This window comes from Chiloscyllium punctatum, chromosome 8 (assembly GCF_047496795.1).
Source record: "Chiloscyllium punctatum isolate Juve2018m chromosome 8, sChiPun1.3, whole genome shotgun sequence".
NCBI classification, from domain to species: Eukaryota; Metazoa; Chordata; class Chondrichthyes; order Orectolobiformes; family Hemiscylliidae; genus Chiloscyllium; species Chiloscyllium punctatum.
In genome coordinates, this window is record NC_092746.1 from 120,745,182 (window position 1) to 120,765,565 (window position 20,384).

Consider the following 20,384-nt stretch of genomic DNA (forward strand, 5'->3'; position numbering starts at 1 on the left):
GCTTTGTCCTGGATGGTGTCAAGCTTCTTGAGTGTTATCAGGGCTGCGTCTCATGATCTACCATGTTCAAAGCCAGCTCCCCATTGGCTGGGCTTATGGATTAACAATCGAGCAGTAATACCCCTAGGCCAATCTACCCTGGGCACACAGCTGGGGAGGAGATGGCCCAGTGGCCCAGGTAACGTTCTGGAGACCTGGGCCCAAATCCCACCCATACCAGATGGTGGAATTTAAATTCAATAAACATTTATAAATAGATTCACTGATGACCATGGATCCATTGTTGGGAAAACCCGTCAGGTTCACTAATGTCCTTTTGGGAAGGAAACCGCTGTCCTTACCGGGGCTGGCCTACATGTGACTCCAGACCCACTGCAATGTGATTGACTCTTAACTGTTCTCTGGGCAAGAAATGCCAGCCCAACCAGTGATGTCCTCATCCTGTAAATGAATAAAGGGAAACAAAACACTGCCACACTTATCCCTGGGTCAGCAGCACATTGGGATATCTGCTTTATCTCAGCCCCGTTTGGGGGCGGCACGGTGGCTCAGTGGTTAGCACTGCCACCTCACAGTGCCAGGGACCCAGGTTCGATTCCAGCCTCGGGCAACTGTCTGTGTGAAGTTTGCACATTCTTCTGGTGTGTGCGTGGGTTTCCTCTGAGTGCTCCAGTTTCCTCTCACAGGCTAAATTGTCCATAGTGTTCAGGGATGTGTAGGTGAGGTGCATTAGTCAGGTGTAAATGTAGTGTAATGGGGTAGGAGAATGGGAATGGGGCGGGATACTCTTTGGAGGGTCGGCGTGGACTTGTTGGGCCGAATGGCCTGTTTCCACACTGTAGGGTTTCTATGATTGAAATGGATCAGGAATACAGTGAGCACCTCAGACCCCCACACTGATCGCTGTGGGACCTCACTTGTCGCATGCTTCCAATTGGTGTTCCTGCCACCACCCCTCCTCCCTGCTCCTCCTTGAGCAGGCAATCTCTGAACCAGAACTACCGTCACTACATTAACTTTAAACATCCATATGCCTTTAGCTTTCCCTTCTGAATTCACTCTGGTGGACGTTGCTGTGTCCATTCGCTAAGCTACCTCTGCAAAACTGTCCAGTTGGCAGATTGGTTTGACACGGTCTGTATTCACCAGAGTTTAGGATGAGAAGGATTTCATAAAACATATAAAATTCCAACCAGGGCTGGATAGTCTGGACGCAGGGAGGATGTTTCCCCCTGTGCGGGCAGTGTCGAACCAGGGGACACAGTCACAGGATACATGATAGACCATTTAGGACTGAGATGAGGAAGATTCGTCAGTCAAGGTGTGGTGACCCTGTGAAAATTCGCTCCCACAGAAGCCTCTGGATGCCAAGTCACTAAATATATTCAAGGAAGAGATAGAGTCATAGAGTCATAGAGATGTACGGCTTGGAAACAGACCCTTCAGTCCAACCTGTCCATGCCGACCAGATATCCCAACCCAATCTAGTCCCACCTGCCAGCACCCAGCCCATATCCCTCCAAACCCTTCCTATTCATATACCCATCCAAATGCCTCTTAAATGTTGCAATTGTCCCAGCCTCCACCACTTCCTCTGGCAGCTCATTCCACACATGGTACCACCCTCTGTGATGTTTAGATATTAAAGTAATCCTGGGGTATGTGGAGAAAATGGGAACAGAGCATTGAGACAGAGGATCAGCCATGATTGTATTGAATAGAGAAGCATACTTGAAGAGCTGAATGGCCTACTCCAGCTCCAAGATTCAATGTTACGAACATGACCGACACAAATCAGATGAGAGGTTCATAATTGCACACCTACATGTGGGTACTTTCTCTGTACAATTTCCCGATGGCCCAAACATCGCCACATTTCGAGAAGAGAAACATTTCAGTGGTTTGCCAAGAGCTTTGGGGATTCCCATGGATGCGACAGGTGCCATATAAATGCCAACTGTTTTTGTCTCTCTCCTTGTAGTTCCTCATCGAGAGTGCGATTTTGGACAAAGAAATGGCACGGCCCTTCCACAAGCTGCTCCCCCACCTCCCCCCCCACCCCCCCCTTCACCCCGGGAGTTCACTGGAAATTATCACGAGCTGGATGGATGTTGAGCCAATAGTGACCTCATGACAGACCGAGCCCCAAGATTTCGGTATTGAATTCCTCACGGGGGATCCTCAGGGAGACCAAGTCAGTCAATGCTGGTCAAACTCCAGTCTCGACAGCAGAGGCTGCCTATTGCACATCTCGCATGAGGCCTACCTGTGGGTCAAAGAGAAACAGCACAGAGGTTCATGATCAGAGAGTGTTCCAAAGGCCTTCAGTGCACATAGCAAAAGACAGATCCACGTTAGATGATTAACAGCAGGGAAGCAGCTACCAGCTCAGCCAATGGGTGTTGACCAGCTAAAACCCTCCCAGCAAAGAGGGCTGGACATGGGACTTGGAGCAGGAGTGGGTATTCAGCCCATCAAGTCTGCTGCACCATTCTTGGAGCCAGTGAAGACTACAGATGCTGAGGGTCAAGAGTCAATAGATGTGGAGCTGGGAAAAAAAAACAACAGGTCATTTTGCATCCGAGGAGCATGAAGGTCGGCATTTCGGGCCGAAACCCTTTGTCAGTCCTGAAACATTGCCTTTCCTGCTCCTCGGATGCTGTCTGTGTTTCCCCAGCTCCATCTATTGAGTGCTGCACCATTTAACTAAGGTGATGGTGACCTCTCTCCTCTTTGCTGACTGTCCACAACATACTGTGCAAAATCTGCAGAACTCCACCATGTTACGTTAACCCAGCCATCACCTCCCTCTGAGGAAGGGAATTCCACGCTAACAACTCATTAGTGTTTGTGGAAGTGATGCCAACCGAGCGGGATGTTTTGTCCTGGATGGCGTAACAGCTTCTTGTGTTTTGTCAGAGCTGCGTCTCACCACCTACCACGTTCAAAAGCAGCTCCCCGTCGCCTGGGTTTCAGAATTAATAACCTAGCAGCAATACCATCAAGCCAATTGATACAGCACACGCTACTGCATTTATCCCTGGGTCATCAGCACTTCGGGCGGCACGGTGGCACAGTGGTTAGCACTGCTGCCTCACAGCACCAAGGTCCCAGGTTCAATTCCAGCCTCAGGTGACTGTCTGTGTGGAGTTTGCACATTCTCCCCGTGTCTGCGTGGGTTTCCTCCCACAGTCCAAAAAATGTGCAGGTCAGGTGAATTGGCTGAATTGCCCGTAGTGTTAGGTGAAGGGATAAATGTCAGGGAATGGGTCTGGGTGGGTTGCTCTTTGGAGGGTCGGTGTGGACTTGTTGGGCCAAAGGGCCTGTTTCCACATTGTAAGATAATCTAATATCTGCTTCACCTCATCCCAGGATTGAAGTGGTTCAGGAATAACTCACAGCAGCTGTTGAAGGGCAACAAGGAGTGGTCCATCAGTGTCAGCCTTGCTCAAACTGCCCACAAGACAAGACCAGTGCATTTTATTGAAGAATTACGGTCTAGCTATCTCTTCACGCAGAGTAGGAGTTGGGGGAGATCTGAGCATCATTGGGCAGGCAGTATTTATGTGGCCTTTGCATGACCATTAGAAAACTTGTACAAAGGATAAATAACAGCACAGTGCAGGAACAGGCCCTTCGGCCCACCCAGACTGTGCTAGCACATGATGCCTTTCTAAACTAAAAGCCTCTTGCCTCTGCACGGTCCAGATCCCTCTATTCCCTCCATCCATCATGGCACCTCTTAAACATTGCTATTGTATCCCACTGCACCACCTACTGCAGCAGCACATTCCAGGTACTTACCCACCCTCTGTGATAAAAAAAAACCTGCCTTTCACATCTCCTTTAAACTTAGCCCCTTTCACCTTAAGCCTATGTCCTCTAGTTAATGACATTTCTACCCTGGGACAAAGACTCCCATTATCAGTTCTATTTGTGCCTCTCATAATTCTGTACATTTCTATCAGGTCGCCCGTCGGCCAAATGTAAACAAACCAAGTATATCCGATCTCCCCTCAGAGCTAATACCCTCCAAACCAGGTAACATGCTGGTAAACTATTTCTGTACCCTCTCCAAATCCTCCAGTGGTAGTGTGGCAAACAAAACTGGACACAATATTCCAAATGTGCCCTAACTAAAGTACTATACAGCTGCAACAAGACTTGCCAGTCTTTATAGTCTATGTCTTGCCAATGAAGGCAAGCGTGCCATATGTCTTCTTGAGCACCTTATCCACTTGTGTTGTCACTTTCAGGGAACTGGGGACTGTAAGCCTAGATCCTGCTGCATGTTGAAGCTATTAGGGTCCTGCCATTTACTGTATACTTCCCACTTACAATAGATCTTCCAAAACGCATCACCTCGTATTTGTCCAAACTAAACTCCACCCAATTCTTCAGCTGATTTATAAACTGCTGCATCCTCTGGCAATCCTCCCAGTATCCACAGCTCTCCAAATCTTTGTGTCGCCCGCAAACTTTCTAATCAAACTCTCCTCTACATCATGCATGCAGACAGTGTTACAGATAACAGGGGTGCAGCACTGATCCCTGTGGAACACCACTGCTCACTGATCTCCAGTCTGAAGAAGACCCTTCTATTGTTGCTCTGTTTTCTGTGGCCAAGCCAGCTCACTGTGGATCCCATGTGACTTCAGCCTGCCCTGAGGGCCCTTATCAAAGGCCTTGGTGAAGTCCATGTAGACAACATCTGTTGCCCTGCCCTCATCAATCATCTTTGTCACTTCCTCAAAAAATTCAATCAGGTTTGGCCACATCTTCCTTCTCGGGCAGATGTAAAAGTCTCATCCGAAAAAATAGGGGTGTCCTCTATGATGGATAAGATTCCCTACAGTGTGGAAGCAGGCCCTTCGGCCCAACAAGTCCACACCGACCCTCCAAAGAGTAACCCACCCAGACCCATTCCCCTCGGACTAATGCACCAAACACTAGGGATAATTTAGCATGGCCAATTCACCTAACCTGCACATCTTTGGACTGAGGGCTGAAACCGGAGCACCCGGAGGAATCCCACGCAGACACTCTGCAGGCACCCTGCCTCTATTTCTGATGAAGGGCTTTTGCCTGAAATGTCAATTTTCCTGCACCTTGGATGCTGCCTGACCTGCTGTGCTTTTCCAGCGCCACTCTAATCTAGACCCCTGTGTCCTCTATGATGTCTAGCCCAGTTTTTAGCCCTTCACCAGCAGGACAGTCATTACTGCATTTCTGTCTCTGGGAGCTGACTGGGGGAGACTTGGCTGTCACAAGCCCTTCATTCAGAGAACTGCAAACACACGCACCCATCAGTACAGTGTCACAGGGTCAGCAGGGCAGATGATGAGTGCAGCTTCCTTGATACCATTGTACCCAATGTTTGGAGTAGTCCATTTCGGACAGAGATGAGGAGAAATGTCTTCCCCCAGAGAGTGGGGAGCCTGTGGAATTCTCTGCCACAGGAAGTGGTTGAGGCCAAAGCATTGAATGTATTAGAGACAAATATAGTATTTTTTGAGATGAAAGGGATCAATGGGAATGGGGAGAAAGGAGACTGAGTTGGACGATCAGCCATGATCATGTTGATGGCACAGCACGTGTGAGGGCTGAATGGCCTTCTCCTGCTCCTATTATCTTATTATCTAAGTATCACACTATCTCAGGCTTGAGAACAACATTTTGCTCACCTGGTGTGGTTAAATCCTTCCAGGTTGCCCAACTTGAGCTCACACTGATTCCTTTGAAATAAAATTAAATAACGAAAAATTCCATAAGTTAGGAGGGGACAGATTTCTTCAACAGTGAGAAAGTCAAGTAGACGGGAGGGTCACAGCGAATGGGGTTGGAAGCGCTTTCCGCTTGACCTTTGACCTAGAGTTCAACAGGAAGTGTCCATCTGGGTTTTCCCTATGACTGGCACAGCCCCATAACTGTTCAGTTTTCTGCTAAGCCATCTTCGGTAAATCTCTGTCTGCACCTGTTGGAAGAATTGCATGTTCCTTTAAAGCATTGACAATATTAAAGCACCGTTTTGAGCCCATTCACAAATATCCACTCCCTCCAAGGTCAAGGTCAATTCACCATAGTTTTAGAGTCATAGAGATAGAGTCATAGAGATGTACAGCATGGAAACAGACCCTTCGGTCCAACCCGTCCATGCCGACCAGATATCCCAACCCAATCTAGTCCCACCTTCCAGCACCCAGCCCATATCCCCCCAAACCCTTCCTATTCATGTACCCATCCAAATGCCTCTTAAATGTTGCAATTGTACCAGCCTCCATCACATCCTCTGGTAGCTCATTCCATACACGTACCAAACTCTGCGTGAAAAAGCTGCCCCTTAGGTCTCTTTTATATCTTTCCCCTCTCACCCTAAACTTATACCCTCTAGTTCTGGACTCCCACACCCCAGGGAAAAGACTTTGTCTATTTACCCTATCCATGCCCCTCATAATTTTATAAACCTCCATAAGGTCACCCCTCAGCCTCTGTCACTCCAGGGAAAACAGTCCCAGCCTGTTCAGCCTCTTCCTATTGCTCAAACCCTCCAACTCTGGCAACATCCTTGTAAATCTTTTCTGAACCCTTTCAAGTTTCACAAAATCTTTCCGATAGGAAGGAGATCAGAATTTCACGCAATATTCCAACAGTGGCCTAACCAATGTCCTTTACAGCCGCAACATGACCTCCCAACTCCTGTACTCAATACTCTGATCAATAAATGAAAGCATACCAAACGCCTTCTTCACTATCTTATCTACCTGCGACTCCACTTTCAAGGAGCTATGAACCTGCACTCCAAGGTCTCTTTGTTCAGCAACACTCCCTCGGACCTTACCATGAAGTGTATAAGTCCTGCTAAAATTTGCTTTCCCAAAATGCAGCACCTTGCATTTATTTGAATTAAACTCCATCTGCCACTTCTCAGCCCATTGGCCCATCTGGTCCAGATCCTGTTGTAATCTGAGGTAACCCTCTTCGCTGTCCACTACACCTCCAATTTTGGTGTCATCTGCAAACTTATTAACTGTACCTCTTATGCCCGCATCCAATCATTTATGTAAATGACAAAATATAGAGGGCCCAGCACCGCTCCTTGTGGCACTCCACTGGTCACAGGCCTCCAGTCTGAAAAACAACCCTCCACCACCACCCTCTGTCTTCTACCTTTGAGCCAGTTCTGTATCCAAATGGCTAGTTCTCCCTGTATTCCATGAGATCTAACCTTGCTCACCAGTGTCCCATGGGGAATCTTGTTGAACGCCTTACTGAAGTCCATATAGATCACATCTACTGCTCTGCCCTCATCAATCCTCTTTGTTACTTCTTCGTGAGACATGATTTCCCATGCACAAAGCCATGTTGACTATCCCTAATCAGTCCTTGCCTTTCCAAATACATGTACATCCTGTCCCTCAGGGTTCCCTCCAACAACTTGCCCACCACCAAGGTCAGACTCACCGGTCTATAGTTCCCTGGCTTGTCCTTACCATCCTTCTTAAACAGTGGCACCACGTTAGCCAACCTCTAGTCTTCCGGCACCTCACCTGTGACTATCGATGATACAAATATCTCAGCAAAAGGCCCAGCAATCACTTCTCTAGCTTCCCACAGAGTTCTCGGGTACACCTGATTAGGTCCTGGGGATTTATCCAACTTTAACCGTTTCAAGACATCCAGCACTTCCTCCTCTGTAATCTGGACATTTTGCAAGATGTCACCATCTATTTCCCTACCGTCTATATCTTCCATATCCTTTTCCGCAGTAAATACTGATTCAAAATATTCATTTAGTATCTCCCCCATTTTCTGTGGCTCCACACAAAGGCTGCCTTGCTGATCTTTGAGGGCCCCTATTCTCTCCCTAGTTACCCTTTTATCCTTAATATATTTGTAAAAACCCTTTGGATTCTCCTTAATTCTATTTGCCAAAGCTATCTCATGTCCCCGTTTTTCCCTCCTGATTTCCCTCTTAAGTATATTCCTACTTCCTTTATACTCTTCTAAGGATTCACTCGGTCTATCCTGTCTACACCTGACATATGCTTCCTTCTTTTTCTTAACCAAACCCTCAATTTCTTTAGTCATCCAGCATTCCCTATACCTACCAGCCTTCCCCTTCACCCTGACAGGAATATAATTTCTCTGGATTCTTGTTATCTCATTTCTGAAGGCTTCCCATTTTCCAGCCGTCCCTTTACCTGCGAACATCTGCCTCCAATCAGCTTTTGAAAGTTCTTGCCTAATACCATAAAAATTGGCCTTTCTCCAATATAGAACTTCAACTTTTAGATCTGGTCTATCCTTTTCCATCACTATTTTAAAACGAATAGAATTATGGTCACTGGCCCCAAAGTGCTCCCCCACTGACACTTCAGTCACCTGCCCTGCCTTATTTCACAAGAGTAGGTCAAGTTTTGCACCTTCTCTAGTCGGTACATCCACATACTGAATCAGAAAATTGTCTTGTACACACTTAAGAAATTCCTCTCCATCTAAACCTTTAACACTATTGCAGTCCCAGTCTATGTTTGGAAAGTTTAAATCCCCTCCCATAACCACCATATTATTCTTACAGATAGCTGAGATCTCCGTACAAGTTGGTTTCTCAATTTCCCTCTGACTATTGGGGCTGCTGTCTCATTAGAGAGAGAGACAACTGGTGGTGGTTTAACCTGAGGGTCACCCACACCTCAGGTAAGGGGAGAGGTTCAGAAGGAGAGTCATTCATGGTCACCTCAGCTGGTGTGGGGATTGAACCCACATTGTTGGCATCACACTGCTTCACATACCAACCGTCCAGTCAACTGAGCTCCACCCCTCCCCCAATCCCTCCCCCACCAACGCTCAGTAACAGCAGTGTGTACTATCTACAAGATGCACGGCAGAAATTCATCAAAGATCCTCAGACAGCACCTTCCAAACCCATGACCACTTCCATCTAGAAGGACAAGAGCAGTCGATACATGGGAACACCACCCCCTGCAAGTTCCCCTCCATGCCCTCACCATCCTGACTTGGAAATATATCGCTGTTCCTTCACTGTCGCTGAGTCAAAATCCTGGAATTCCCTCCCTCAGGACATTGTGGATCAACCCACAGCAGATGGACTGCAGCGGTTCAAGATGGCAGCTTTACAAGGGGTAAGGATGGGTGGGAACTTGATTAAAACTTACAGGAAACTGAGAGGCCTGGATAGAGTGGACATGGAGTGGTGTCCCGAGTAGTGGGAGGGACTAGTATCTGAGGGTACAGCCTCAGAGCGAAGGGATGACCCTATGCAGTAAACACGAGGAGGAATTTCTCCAGCCAGAGGGGAGGTGACTCTGTGGAATGCGCTGTCACAGAGGGCTATGGAGGCCAAGTCATTGAGTGAATTTGAGACAAAGATGGATAGGTTCTTGACTGGTAAGGGGATCAGAGGTTAAAGGGGAGAAAGCAGGAGAGTGGGGTTGAGAAACATCAGCCATGATCAAATGGCGGAGCAGACTGTATGGGTGAGGCTGGTACAATGGCAACGTTTTTAAGATATCTGGATAGGTATATGAATAGGAAGGGTTTGGGGGGATATGTGCCAAGTGCTGGCAAATGGGACTAGATTAAGTTAGGATATCTGGTCAGCATGGACGGGTTGGACTAAAAGGTCTGTTTCCGCGCTGTACATCTCTATGGCCTTATGACAAAGACTGTGCAGAACTGCCTCAGTAATTGCCTATGTACATTAAAAAATTGTTTACAATGGATAAAGTATATTCTTGTGATAAATAAAAGGCTTTGCTTACCTCTTGGTTCATAAAGCAGTACAGCACTCCAACTATAAAGCCCTGTGTAAGAACAGAGAACAGCAAACCCATTACAACGCAATCAGGACAATATTGACACTGCTTATTCCAATGGCTGGTTAAAAATAAAAGAAGCATTTGTGTAGCACCTTCCACAATCACCAGGTGTCCCAAGACACTTCAAAGCCCAACAAAGGACTTCTCAAACTTTCCGGAGTTTGAAATGTTGGAAATGCCAATTTACATGCACCCCATCACCCTACATTCCCCAATGTGATTTGGCCCGATTATCTGGTTTTACAATGTCACTGGGACACCGGGGGGGGGGGGGGGGGGGGGGGGGGGGCGGAGGGGTGGAGGGGCGGGCTCCCATCACCTTTTTAATGCAATGCCAATGGATGATTCATGTTCACCGGGGAAGGTCAAAAGCACCTCAGTCTAACATTGCATCTGAAAGATAGAATCTCTGATAGTGCAGCACTCCCTCTGTACTCTCCTGCAGCACTCACTTGCATTTGTATAGCCCCTATTCAACATCCTGAGGGTACCTCTGACCAGACTCTGAACTGTACCAGTCAGGTAAACCCTGCGGCTAAAGAGCAGGGCAGAGGCAAGGAAATCTACCCTCCTGACTCCCCAAAACCTGTCCACCATCTACAAGGTGCAAGTCAGGAGTGTGATGGAATATTCCCCGCTTGCCTGGATGGGGGTAGTTCCAATAACACTCAAGAAGTGTGACACCATCCAGGACAGAGCAGCCCACTTGATTGGCACCACATCCACAAGCATCCACTCCCTCCCCCACCGACGCTCAGTAGCAGCAGGGTGTACTATCTACAAGATGCACTGCAGACATTCACCAAAGATCCTCAGACAAAGATCCTGCAGTGATTGTAACAAGGTCAGCCAGGCAGATCTCATAGAATCTGAGTCCCCTGATTGGGGCTGCATATCGGGGAGCCCTGGCTGACAGATAAAAAAAGAGCATTAGAGATTTTTCTTTATTCATTCACAGGATGAGGGCATCTCTGGCTAGGCCAGCATTTATTGCCCATCCCTAATTGCCCAGAGGGCAGTTAGGAATCAACCACATAGCTGTGGGTTTGGAGTCACATGTAGACCAGACCAGAAAAGGGTGCCAGTTTCCTTCCCTAAAGGACATTAGTGAACCTGATGGGTTTTTCCAACAATAGATCCATGGTCATCATTGGGTTCTTAATTCCAGATTTGTATCGAATTCAGATTCCACCATCTCTCATTCAAACTCAGGTCTCCTGAATACTGCCTGGATCTCGAGATTAATATTCCAGCAATAATTCCTCCACGTGATAGCGAGACACGGAATAGGGAGAGAGAGCAGCTGAACACATAGCTGCCGGGTTGGTGCAGGAGGGTGGATTTCAGGTTTATGGATAATTGGGGCTCATTCTGGGGAAGGTGGGACCTCTACAAACCAGAAGGGTACTAATATCCTGGGTGGGAAATTTGCTGGTGCTATCCAGGTGGGTTTGAACTAGCTCAGCAGGGGGATGGGAATCTGAGGTGTAATTCCAGTGCACAGGAGGATGAGAGTAGGGAGGGCATGGATAGGGTTTCACAGTCACAAACTGGTTTGAAGTGTGTCTACTTCAACGCCAGAAGTACCGGGAATAAGGTCGATGAGCTTGCAGCATGGATAGGTACCTGGGACTTCGATGTTGTGGCCATTTCGGAGACAGGGATAGAGCAGGGTGAGGAATGGATGTTGCAGGTTCCTGGATTTAGATCTTTCATTAAGATCAGGGAAGGTGGTAAAAAAGGGGCAGGTGTGGCTTTGTTAGTCAAGGATAGTATAACGGATAAGAAGTATAAAGAACTTTTGGCGAGAACTCATCTACTGAGGTAGTATGGGCTGAGGTTAGAAACAGGAGAGGAGAGGTCACACAGCCGGGAGTTTGTTATAGGTCTCCGCAGAGTTCCAGGAAGGTGGAAGAGAGGATTAGCAAAATTATTCTGGATAGGAGTGAAAGGAACAGGGTTATCATTACGGGGGACCTTAACTTCCCCAACATTGACTGGAAATGCTATAACTCTAGTACGTCGGATGGATCAGTTTTTGTCCAATGTGTGCAGAAGGGTTTCCTGACACAGTATATCAAAGGGCCGACAAGAGGGGAGGCCACACTGGGTCTGGTGCTTGGTAATGAACCAGGCCAGGTGTTTGATTTAGTGGTCGGTGAGCACTTTGGAGAAGTGACCATAAATCAGTTACGTTTAGTCTAGCGATGGAAAGGGATATGCCGCAGGGCAAGAATTATCAAGGTGGGAAGTGCAATTATAATGCAATTAGGCAAGACTTAGGATGCATAGAATGGGGTAGCAAAATGTAGGAGATGGGGCCAATCGAAATGTGGAGCTGGTTTAAGGAACAGATATGTCTTTGATAGGTATGTCCCTGTCAGGCAGGGAGGAAGTGATAAGGAAAGGGAACCGTGGGTTACAATAGATATTGCATCTCTTGTTAAGCGGAAGAAGAGGCTTATGTGACATTGAGGTGAGATGGTTCAGATGAGGCGATGGAGAGTTACAGATCAGCTCGGAAGGATTTAAAGAGAGAGTTAAGAAGAGCAAATAGAGGACACGAGCAATCTTTAGCAGGTAGAATAAAGGAGAATCCTAAAGCTTTCTATAGGTATGTGAGGAATAAAAGGATGACCAGGGTAGGAATAGGGCCAGTCAAAGACAGAAGTGGGAAGTTGTGTGTGGACCCTGTGGAGATTGGAGAGGTGCTGAACAAATATTTCTCATCGGTTTTCACTCAGGAAAAGGAGTGACACAGGGTCACAGACATACAAGATGATCAGAGGAGTAGATAGGGTGGTCAGTGAAAGTGAAAGTGCTTTACATCTTGTATGTAAGTAGAGGGAGACTTGGTGATAGAATACTGGTCTCTGTGAAGTTATTTCAGTCTCAGATTCAGGCAGTTCAATCATATTGGAGAAGCTGGGTTCTTTCTCCATAGGCCAGAGAAGGTAAAGAGGAGATTTATTCTCAACTCACTCACAGGATGTGGGCATCGCTGGCTGGGCCAACATTTATTACCCATCTCTAGTTGCCCCCTTGAGAAGGTGGGGGTGAACTGCCTTCTTGAACCGCTGCAGTCCACCTGCTGTGGGTTGACCCACAATGCCCTGAGGGAGGGAAGTCCAGGACTTTGACCCAGTCACACTAAAGGAACGGCGATACATTTCCAAAAACACTTGGCAAAAACATAATGTAGGAAATTGCGAAGTCACTCCATTGGGAGGAAGAATCAAAAATGCAGTTTATTACTGGGGTGGAACATTCTGGAAAAGTGCTGTGTAGAGGGATCTGGGTGTTCTTACAATTGAAATTTCGAGGGCCGAAGGGCCTGTACTGCGCTGTATTCTTCTATGTTCTATGTAAAATGTTAGCGTGGAGGTGCAGTGAGTAATTAAGGAGGTAAATGGAATTTTGGCCTTTATTGCGAGAGGATTGGAGTTTAAATTAGAGGAAGTCTTGTTCCAAATGTACAGGATGTTGCTGAGGCCATACCTGAAGTATTGTGTACTGTTAAGATCCTGTGTCTGAAAAACAAATATACCAGCAATAGCAACAGCTCCAAAAGAGATTCACTCAACTGATTCCTGGGATGAGAGGATTGATTTATCAGGAATGTCTAAACAGATTGGGACTTTACTCATTTGAATTTAGAATAATGAGTTTTGATCTTATCGAAACATACCATTCTGAGGCGACTTGAGTAGGGAAGATGTTTGGGGAATCTCAAACTCAGGGACACAGTTACAGAATAAAGGGACACTCATTTAAAACTGAGATCCAAAGGAATTTCTCCTCCCAGAGAGTAGTGAATGTCTGGAATTCTCTACCCCAGAGGATGCTGGAGGCTAGATCACTGTAAGTCTATGAAGAGGAGGGAGATCAATTTTTGAGGCATCTGAGGAGCTGGGTTGAAGCCAGTGCAGATCAGCCACGATCATATAAAATGGCAGAGTTGGCTTGAGGGGCTGAATGGCCGGTGTGTGCTGCTAATCCATATGCTTTGCATTAGTTTACGATGGATTGTCAGATCCCAAGATTGATTCTGCCATCAGCGGTAATCATTATGGCACTTCCCCAGCAACAAACGGTGACCATCCCCGCGCAGTTCAAAGTTCGCCGTACCTGGAATGACCCGATGCAGAGGTCAAGATAAAGTCGAATGGCTAGCACGGCCCCATCAGGAGGGAAAGCACAGACGATGTAGTGCACACCTAACAGAGGGACCAGCAGCAGGGTTGACTTTGTCAGTCGCCTGTGTAGAGAGGAGAACAATTCAATGAAACACTGAGAATGGCAAATCTTTCCCTTTTCACCCTGAAGGATAAATTCTGCAATGCTTCCCAGATCCGCACAGCTCAGGGCTGCCCTAGGCACGGAACAAGAAACTTGCCATAAGGGGTCATGGTTCTGAAAGCGTTGATGTTGGAGTTGCATTAGCTCTAACCGTCCTTCATGGGTTAATCTTACTGGGATCCTAATGGAGACAGGCAGGAGGCTGGAAGAACACAGCAAGTCAGACAGCATCAGGAGGGGGGGAAATTGACGTTTCGGGTGTAACCCTTTCCAAGGCTGAAGAAGGGTTACACCCGCAACATTGGCTTCCCCCCCTCCTGATGATGCCTGGCTTGCTGTGTTCCTCCAGCCTCCTGCCTGTATAGATTGGACTCCAGCATCTGCAGTGTTTTTTTTGTCTCTAACCAAGGGGTCCTAATGGAGACAGACATAATTTACCTGGCTACATAGACTGCCTCCATTTGTACATTCGGAGACTTGGGATGTGCAATTGGTGAATGTAACTGTAGTTATACAAAAATATTATACAAGGGCTTGTGAGGCAATGTTGTGTAAGGATTCCGAATGAGTTACATTGAAGGTCCATGTGTTGGCACCAACCCTGATGGTGCATTTGGATGGAGAAACAGTCAGCCGTGGAGCTGGATATATTGTACCCAACCCCAAACAGTTGTACCTGTGCCTAACTAGTTAACTTCTGGAAAAAGACACATTTTGCCAAACCTCTTTGTGTTGTACTCATCAGGACAATTTGCAAGAATACTAACTCAAGACAAAAACAAGCATTTATACGGAAGGCAATGGCCTGCTGGTATTATTGTTAGACTGTTAATCCAGAGACCCAGGTAATGTTCTGGGGACACGGCTTCAAATCCCACCAAGGCAGATGGTGTAATTTGAACTCAGTTAAAATCTGGAAGTAAGGGTCTAATGATGACCATGAATCCATTGTTGGAAAAATCTATCTGGTTCACTAATAGCCTTTAGGGAAGGAATCTGCCATCCTTACTTGGTCTGGCCTACATGTGACTCCAGACACACAACAATGTGATTGACACTGAACTACCCTTTGGGTAATTAGGGTGGGTAATAACTGCTGGCCCAGCCAGCGTTACCCTCATCCCATGAATGAATTAAAAAATGAAATGCGTAAGAGGAGAGGGTTAATTGGTCGGCAAGTGAATTCTGAAGGGATGGCATGGTGGGTCAGTGGTTAGCACTGCTGCCTCACAGCGCCAGGGTCCTGGGTTCACTTCCAGTGTGGAGCTTGCACATTCTCTGCGAGGGCTTCCTCCGGCTACTCCAGTTTCCTCTCACAGTCTAAGGATGTGTAGTTTAGGGCGGATTGGGAACAGGAATAGCCATGGAATCAGTGGGAGGACAATGGTGTTCTAACTGGGGCCAGTGGCCATGGTGGTACCCAGGTGTACCCATCACTGGCTGGAGAGAGCTGAGGAAGTTTGGCCAATGACACATGCCATTGTCTTCCTGCCATCTTTATGGACCTGGACCCAGGCTGTGTAGAAGCTGCAGCTTCTGTCCAGTGGGAAGCAGCCCAGACTGACATCCTCCCCACCCTCTCCCCCCCCCCCCCCCACTAGGATGGTCCCTCCATGACCAGAGGTGAAAGGATCCGTGATGCTGGGCTACACACACAGCGAGTGCCTTCTGCTAGCACCTACCTGTACTGTGAGGAGATAGCTGTGTGGACCTCCCTCGGCATCACCTTCCGCACCAAGATCCGAATGATGTTAATGAAAAGCACGAAGTTGATCTGCAGAAGGAGAGGAAAGGATGTGAGAAGCAGGAATAGGCCGTTCAGCCCTTCCAACCTACCTTGCTGTTCAATCAATTGATCGGAGTCAAGCGAATGTAGTTAATTAATTAAATGATTGTCTTGTGGTTGAGGGTTCAATATCAGCCAAGATGGCAAGGAAGGCGAGCCAGTTCTTTGACATCAGGCCATGTGATTATTTCCAGAAGAGGACAGACCAGGGCCTTCATTTAACTGATAGGAACAGGAGTAGATCATTCAGCCCCTCGAGCCTGTCCCACCATTCCCAGCTGATCTGTGGCCTAACTCCATAAACCTGCCTTGGGCCCATATCCTTTAATATCTCCGCTTAATGAAAACGTAGCTATCTCAGATTTAAAACAAACTGATCCACTGCCGTTTCTGCAAGAGAGGTCGAAACCTCTCCCACCCCATTGTGTGTAGAAGTGCTTCCTAACATCTCTCCTGCACAGTCTGACCCTAATTCACAGACTGTGCCCCTCGCTCTGGAATCCCCAACCAGTGGAAATAGAATATCTTTTCAAGTCAATATCCTGAAGACTTCAATCAGATCACTCCTTCGAGAGAAAACCGACCGAATTTGTGTAATCTCCCCTCACAACCTTAAAAAAAGAACAGTGTCTCTGACTTGGATAATACTGACTTGGGAGAAATACACCTGATACTGTGTTGAAATCTCTAGACCAGCCTTCAGACTGGGACATTGGGCCAGAAACCCTGGCTAACCCCACGAGGCTGAGATAGAGACGAAAAGCAACACCTCTGTCCACGTCTGCACCAAGAGCTGGCAGACTGGTGCCATGGTACGGTCACGGGACAAAGTAACTCCAGGCTAATGTTCTGAAGATGTTGGTCCAAATCCCATTACAGCAGATGGCTAAGCCTTGTCAGAATGGAAAAGGTGAGTCAAATCCCAAACTTGTGTCCAGAGCCCAATGTGGTTCGTTTCAACTTAAGGAGGGGATAGATTCTTAATAAGAAATGGGGTTTGAGGGTTATGGGGAACGGGCAGGTGAAGCCAAGGTGAGATCAGCCATGACCATAATGAATGGGGGAGCAGGCTCAAGGGGCTGAATGGACTCTTGGCTCTTGTCTAAAAGGCTGATTAAAGGCTTACTCTAATCACTTACTGCAATAGACGCCACAATTGGTCCTTTGATTATCCACCAGTACGGAGAGCCTTCAATAACATCCCAGCACCTAGTAATGTAACACAATGTCAATGGGAAACTGCACACAGCATTCTCTCCTTCGGTTTGGTGACCAACACTACACCGCAATGCACCACATCTACCATCAACAACCATCGAGAAGAGGAAGTGAAGCAGGCACATTGGTCTTACATCTCATTCCGTCACCAAGGCCTGGCATTCCCTCCCGAATGACATGATGGGTGCAGAGTGCAGTGGTTCAAGAAGGCAGTTCACTACCACCTTCCCAAGAGCAACAGGGGACTAATGGTAAATGTTGGCCCAGCCAGTGATGCCCACATCCCGTGAGTGAATTAAGAATAAATCTCCTCTTCACCTAACACTAACCCAGCACAACCCAGCTAACCTGCACTCCCCTGGACATTATGGAGAATTTAGTATGGCCGACCCACACATCTTTGGTCAGAAGTCACGTGATACCAGGTTATAGTCCCTCTTTCCTGATGAAGGGATTATGCCTGAAACGTCGATTCTCCTGCTCCTCGGATGCTGCCGTGCTTTTCCAGCACCACACTCTTGACTCTGAGCTCCAGCATCTGCAGTCCTCACTTTCTCCTTATAGTCCAACAGGTCCATTTGAAATCACAAGCTTTCAGACCAACACCTCCACACCTTGGGACTGTGGGCGGAAACCCACACTGACACAAGGAGAACGTGCGAACTCCAAACAGTCAGTGGCCCGAGGCTGGGATTGAACCCAGGTCCCTAGCGCTGTCAGGAAGCAGTGCTAATGGCTGAGCCACCAGGCTACCATACACTTGCTCACCAATAACCTGTTCCCTGATGCTCCTTTTGGTTTCCGTCATGTCCCCATTCACCTCCTGATCTCTCATTGTAACCTTGGTCTGAACATTGTACGAGCTATACTCCAGAGGTAAAAATCTGGTAAGTGGAACATAACGTGGGAAAGAGTGAAATAGCACAGATTGCAGGAATGATAGAAAAGAAGAATGAATTGACATGGGTGAGAGATTTCCGAGCTGCAGGAGGATCTGGGTGTCCCAATCACAAAAGGTACGGCAAGTAATTCAGAACATGAACAGAATGTTATCCCTTATCTTGGAGATTATTTGAATAAAAAAGGTAACATTTCAGGGGATTAGAGAGGTTGAGCTTGGAATATTGTGCACAGTATTTGGCACCTTATATAAGGAAAACTGCAAAAGGATTGGAATCATTTCAGAGAAAGTTTAGATTAGATTAAATTCCCTACAGTGTGGGAACAGGCCCTTTGGCCCAACTAGTCCACACCGACCCTCTGAAGGGTAACCCACCCAGACCCATTCCCCCTGACTAATGCACCTAACACTATGGGCAATTTAGCATGGCCAATTTACCTGCACATCTTTGGATTGTGGGAGGAAACCAGAGCACCCGGAGGAAACCCACGCAGACAGGGGGAGAATGTGCAAACTCCACACAGTCAGTCGCCCGAGGTGGGAATTGAACCTGGCACAGTGAGGCAGCAGCGCTAACCACTGAGCCACCGTGCCACCCCTGACTAATCCCTGCCCGTTTACCAGACTAATCCCTGCATTTGGTGACTTGACGCACCCACACAAACACTGAGACTACAAGAGCAGGTCAGAGGCTAGGAATACTGCAGTGAGTAACACATCTCCCAACTCTCTAAAGCCTGTCCACCATCTCCAATGCACAAGTCAGGAGTGTGATGGAATACTCCCCACTTGCCTGGATGGGTGCAGCTCCAACAACACTCAAGAAGCTTGACACCATCCAGGACAAAGCAGCCCCTGCTTGATGAGCACCCTTTCTGCCATCTTCAACATCCATTCCTTCCATCACTGATGCCCTGTGGGAGCAGTATGTTCCATTCATGAAATAGAGTCAGAAAGTCATAAAGCTGTACAGCACAGAAACAGACCCTTCGGTCCAGCTCATCCATGCTGACCCAGATATCCTAACCTAGTCTAGTCCCATTTTCCAGCACCTGGCCCATATCCCTCCAAACCCTTCCTATTCATATACCCATCCAAATGCCTCTTAAATGCTGTAATTGTACCAGCCTCCACCACTTCCTCTGGCAGCTCATTCCATACACTCACCACCCTCTGCGAGAAACAGCAGCCCCATAGGTCCTTTTTATATTATTCCTCTCTCACCTTAAACCTATGCCCTCGTGTTATGGAATCCCCCACTCCAAGGAAAAGACCCCCATGTCCATTTGCCCTATCCATGCCCCTCAAGATTTTATAAACCTCTATAAGGTCAGCCTCCAATGCTCCAGGGAAAACAGCCCCAGCCTATTCAGCCTCTCCCAATAGTTCAAACCTTCTAACCCTGGCAACATCCTTGTAAATCTTTTCTGAACCCTTTCAAGTTTCACAACATCCTTCCAATAGGAAGGAGACCAGAATTGCACGCAATATTCCAGCAGTGGCCCAACCCATGTCCTGTACAGCCACAACATGACCTCCCAACTCCTGTACTCAATACTCTGACCAATAAAGGAAAGCATACCAAACTCCTTCTTCACTATCTTATCTACCTGCGACTCCACTTTCAAGGAGCTATGAACCTGCACTCCAAGGTCTGTTTGTTCAGCAACACTCCCGAGGACCTTACCATTAAGTGTATGAGTGCCTGATTTGCCTTTCCAAAATGCAGCCCCTGAAATTTCTCCGAATTAAACTCCATCTGCCACATCTCAACCCATTGGCCCATCTGATCAAGATTCTGTTGTTTTCTGAGGTAACATTCTTTGCTGTCCACTACACCTCCAATTTTGGAGTCATTTGCAAATTTACTAACTGTACCTCTTATGCTCACATCAAAATCACTTATATAAATGATGAAATGTAGTGGACCCAGCACCGATCCTTGTGGCACTCCACTGGTCACAGGCCTCCAGTCTGAAAAACAACCCTCTACCACCACCCTCTGTCCTCTACCTTAGAACCAGTTGTATGGCTAGTTCACAGAATCCCTACAGTGTGGAAACTAGTCCACACTGAACCTCTGAAGATTACGCTACCCAAACCCATTCCCTACCCTATATTTACCCCTGACTAATGCACCTAACACTATGGGCAATTTAGCATGGCCAATTCACGTGACCTGCACATCTTTGGACTGTGGGAGGAAACCGGAGCACCCGGAGGAAACCCACGCAGACACAGGGAGAATGTGCAAACTCCACACAGACTGTCATCCAAGGCTGGAATTGAACCCAAGTCCCTGGCACTGTGAGGCAGCAGTGCTAACCACTGAGCCACCATG

The 20,384-nt window shown here is 47.4% G+C and overlaps 1 protein-coding gene across 1 annotated transcript in view; it reads right to left on the reverse strand.

Moving 5' to 3' along the window:
• Positions 1-2,078: 2,078 nt before the first annotated feature.
• Positions 2,079-20,384, reverse strand: part of LOC140480272 (growth hormone-releasing hormone receptor-like) — a 76,385-nt gene continuing 58,079 nt past the window's right edge. The window contains exons 9-14 of the mRNA XM_072574982.1: positions 17,064-17,133; positions 15,821-15,912; positions 13,968-14,097; positions 9,783-9,824; positions 5,685-5,974; positions 2,079-2,266 (exon numbers count right to left, since the gene is read on the reverse strand). Coding sequence (XP_072431083.1) covers positions 5,876-5,974; positions 9,783-9,824; positions 13,968-14,097; positions 15,821-15,912; positions 17,064-17,133 — 433 coding nt within the window. The 3' untranslated portion in view covers positions 2,079-2,266; positions 5,685-5,875. The remainder of the gene's footprint in view (positions 2,267-5,684; positions 5,975-9,782; positions 9,825-13,967; positions 14,098-15,820; positions 15,913-17,063; positions 17,134-20,384) is intronic.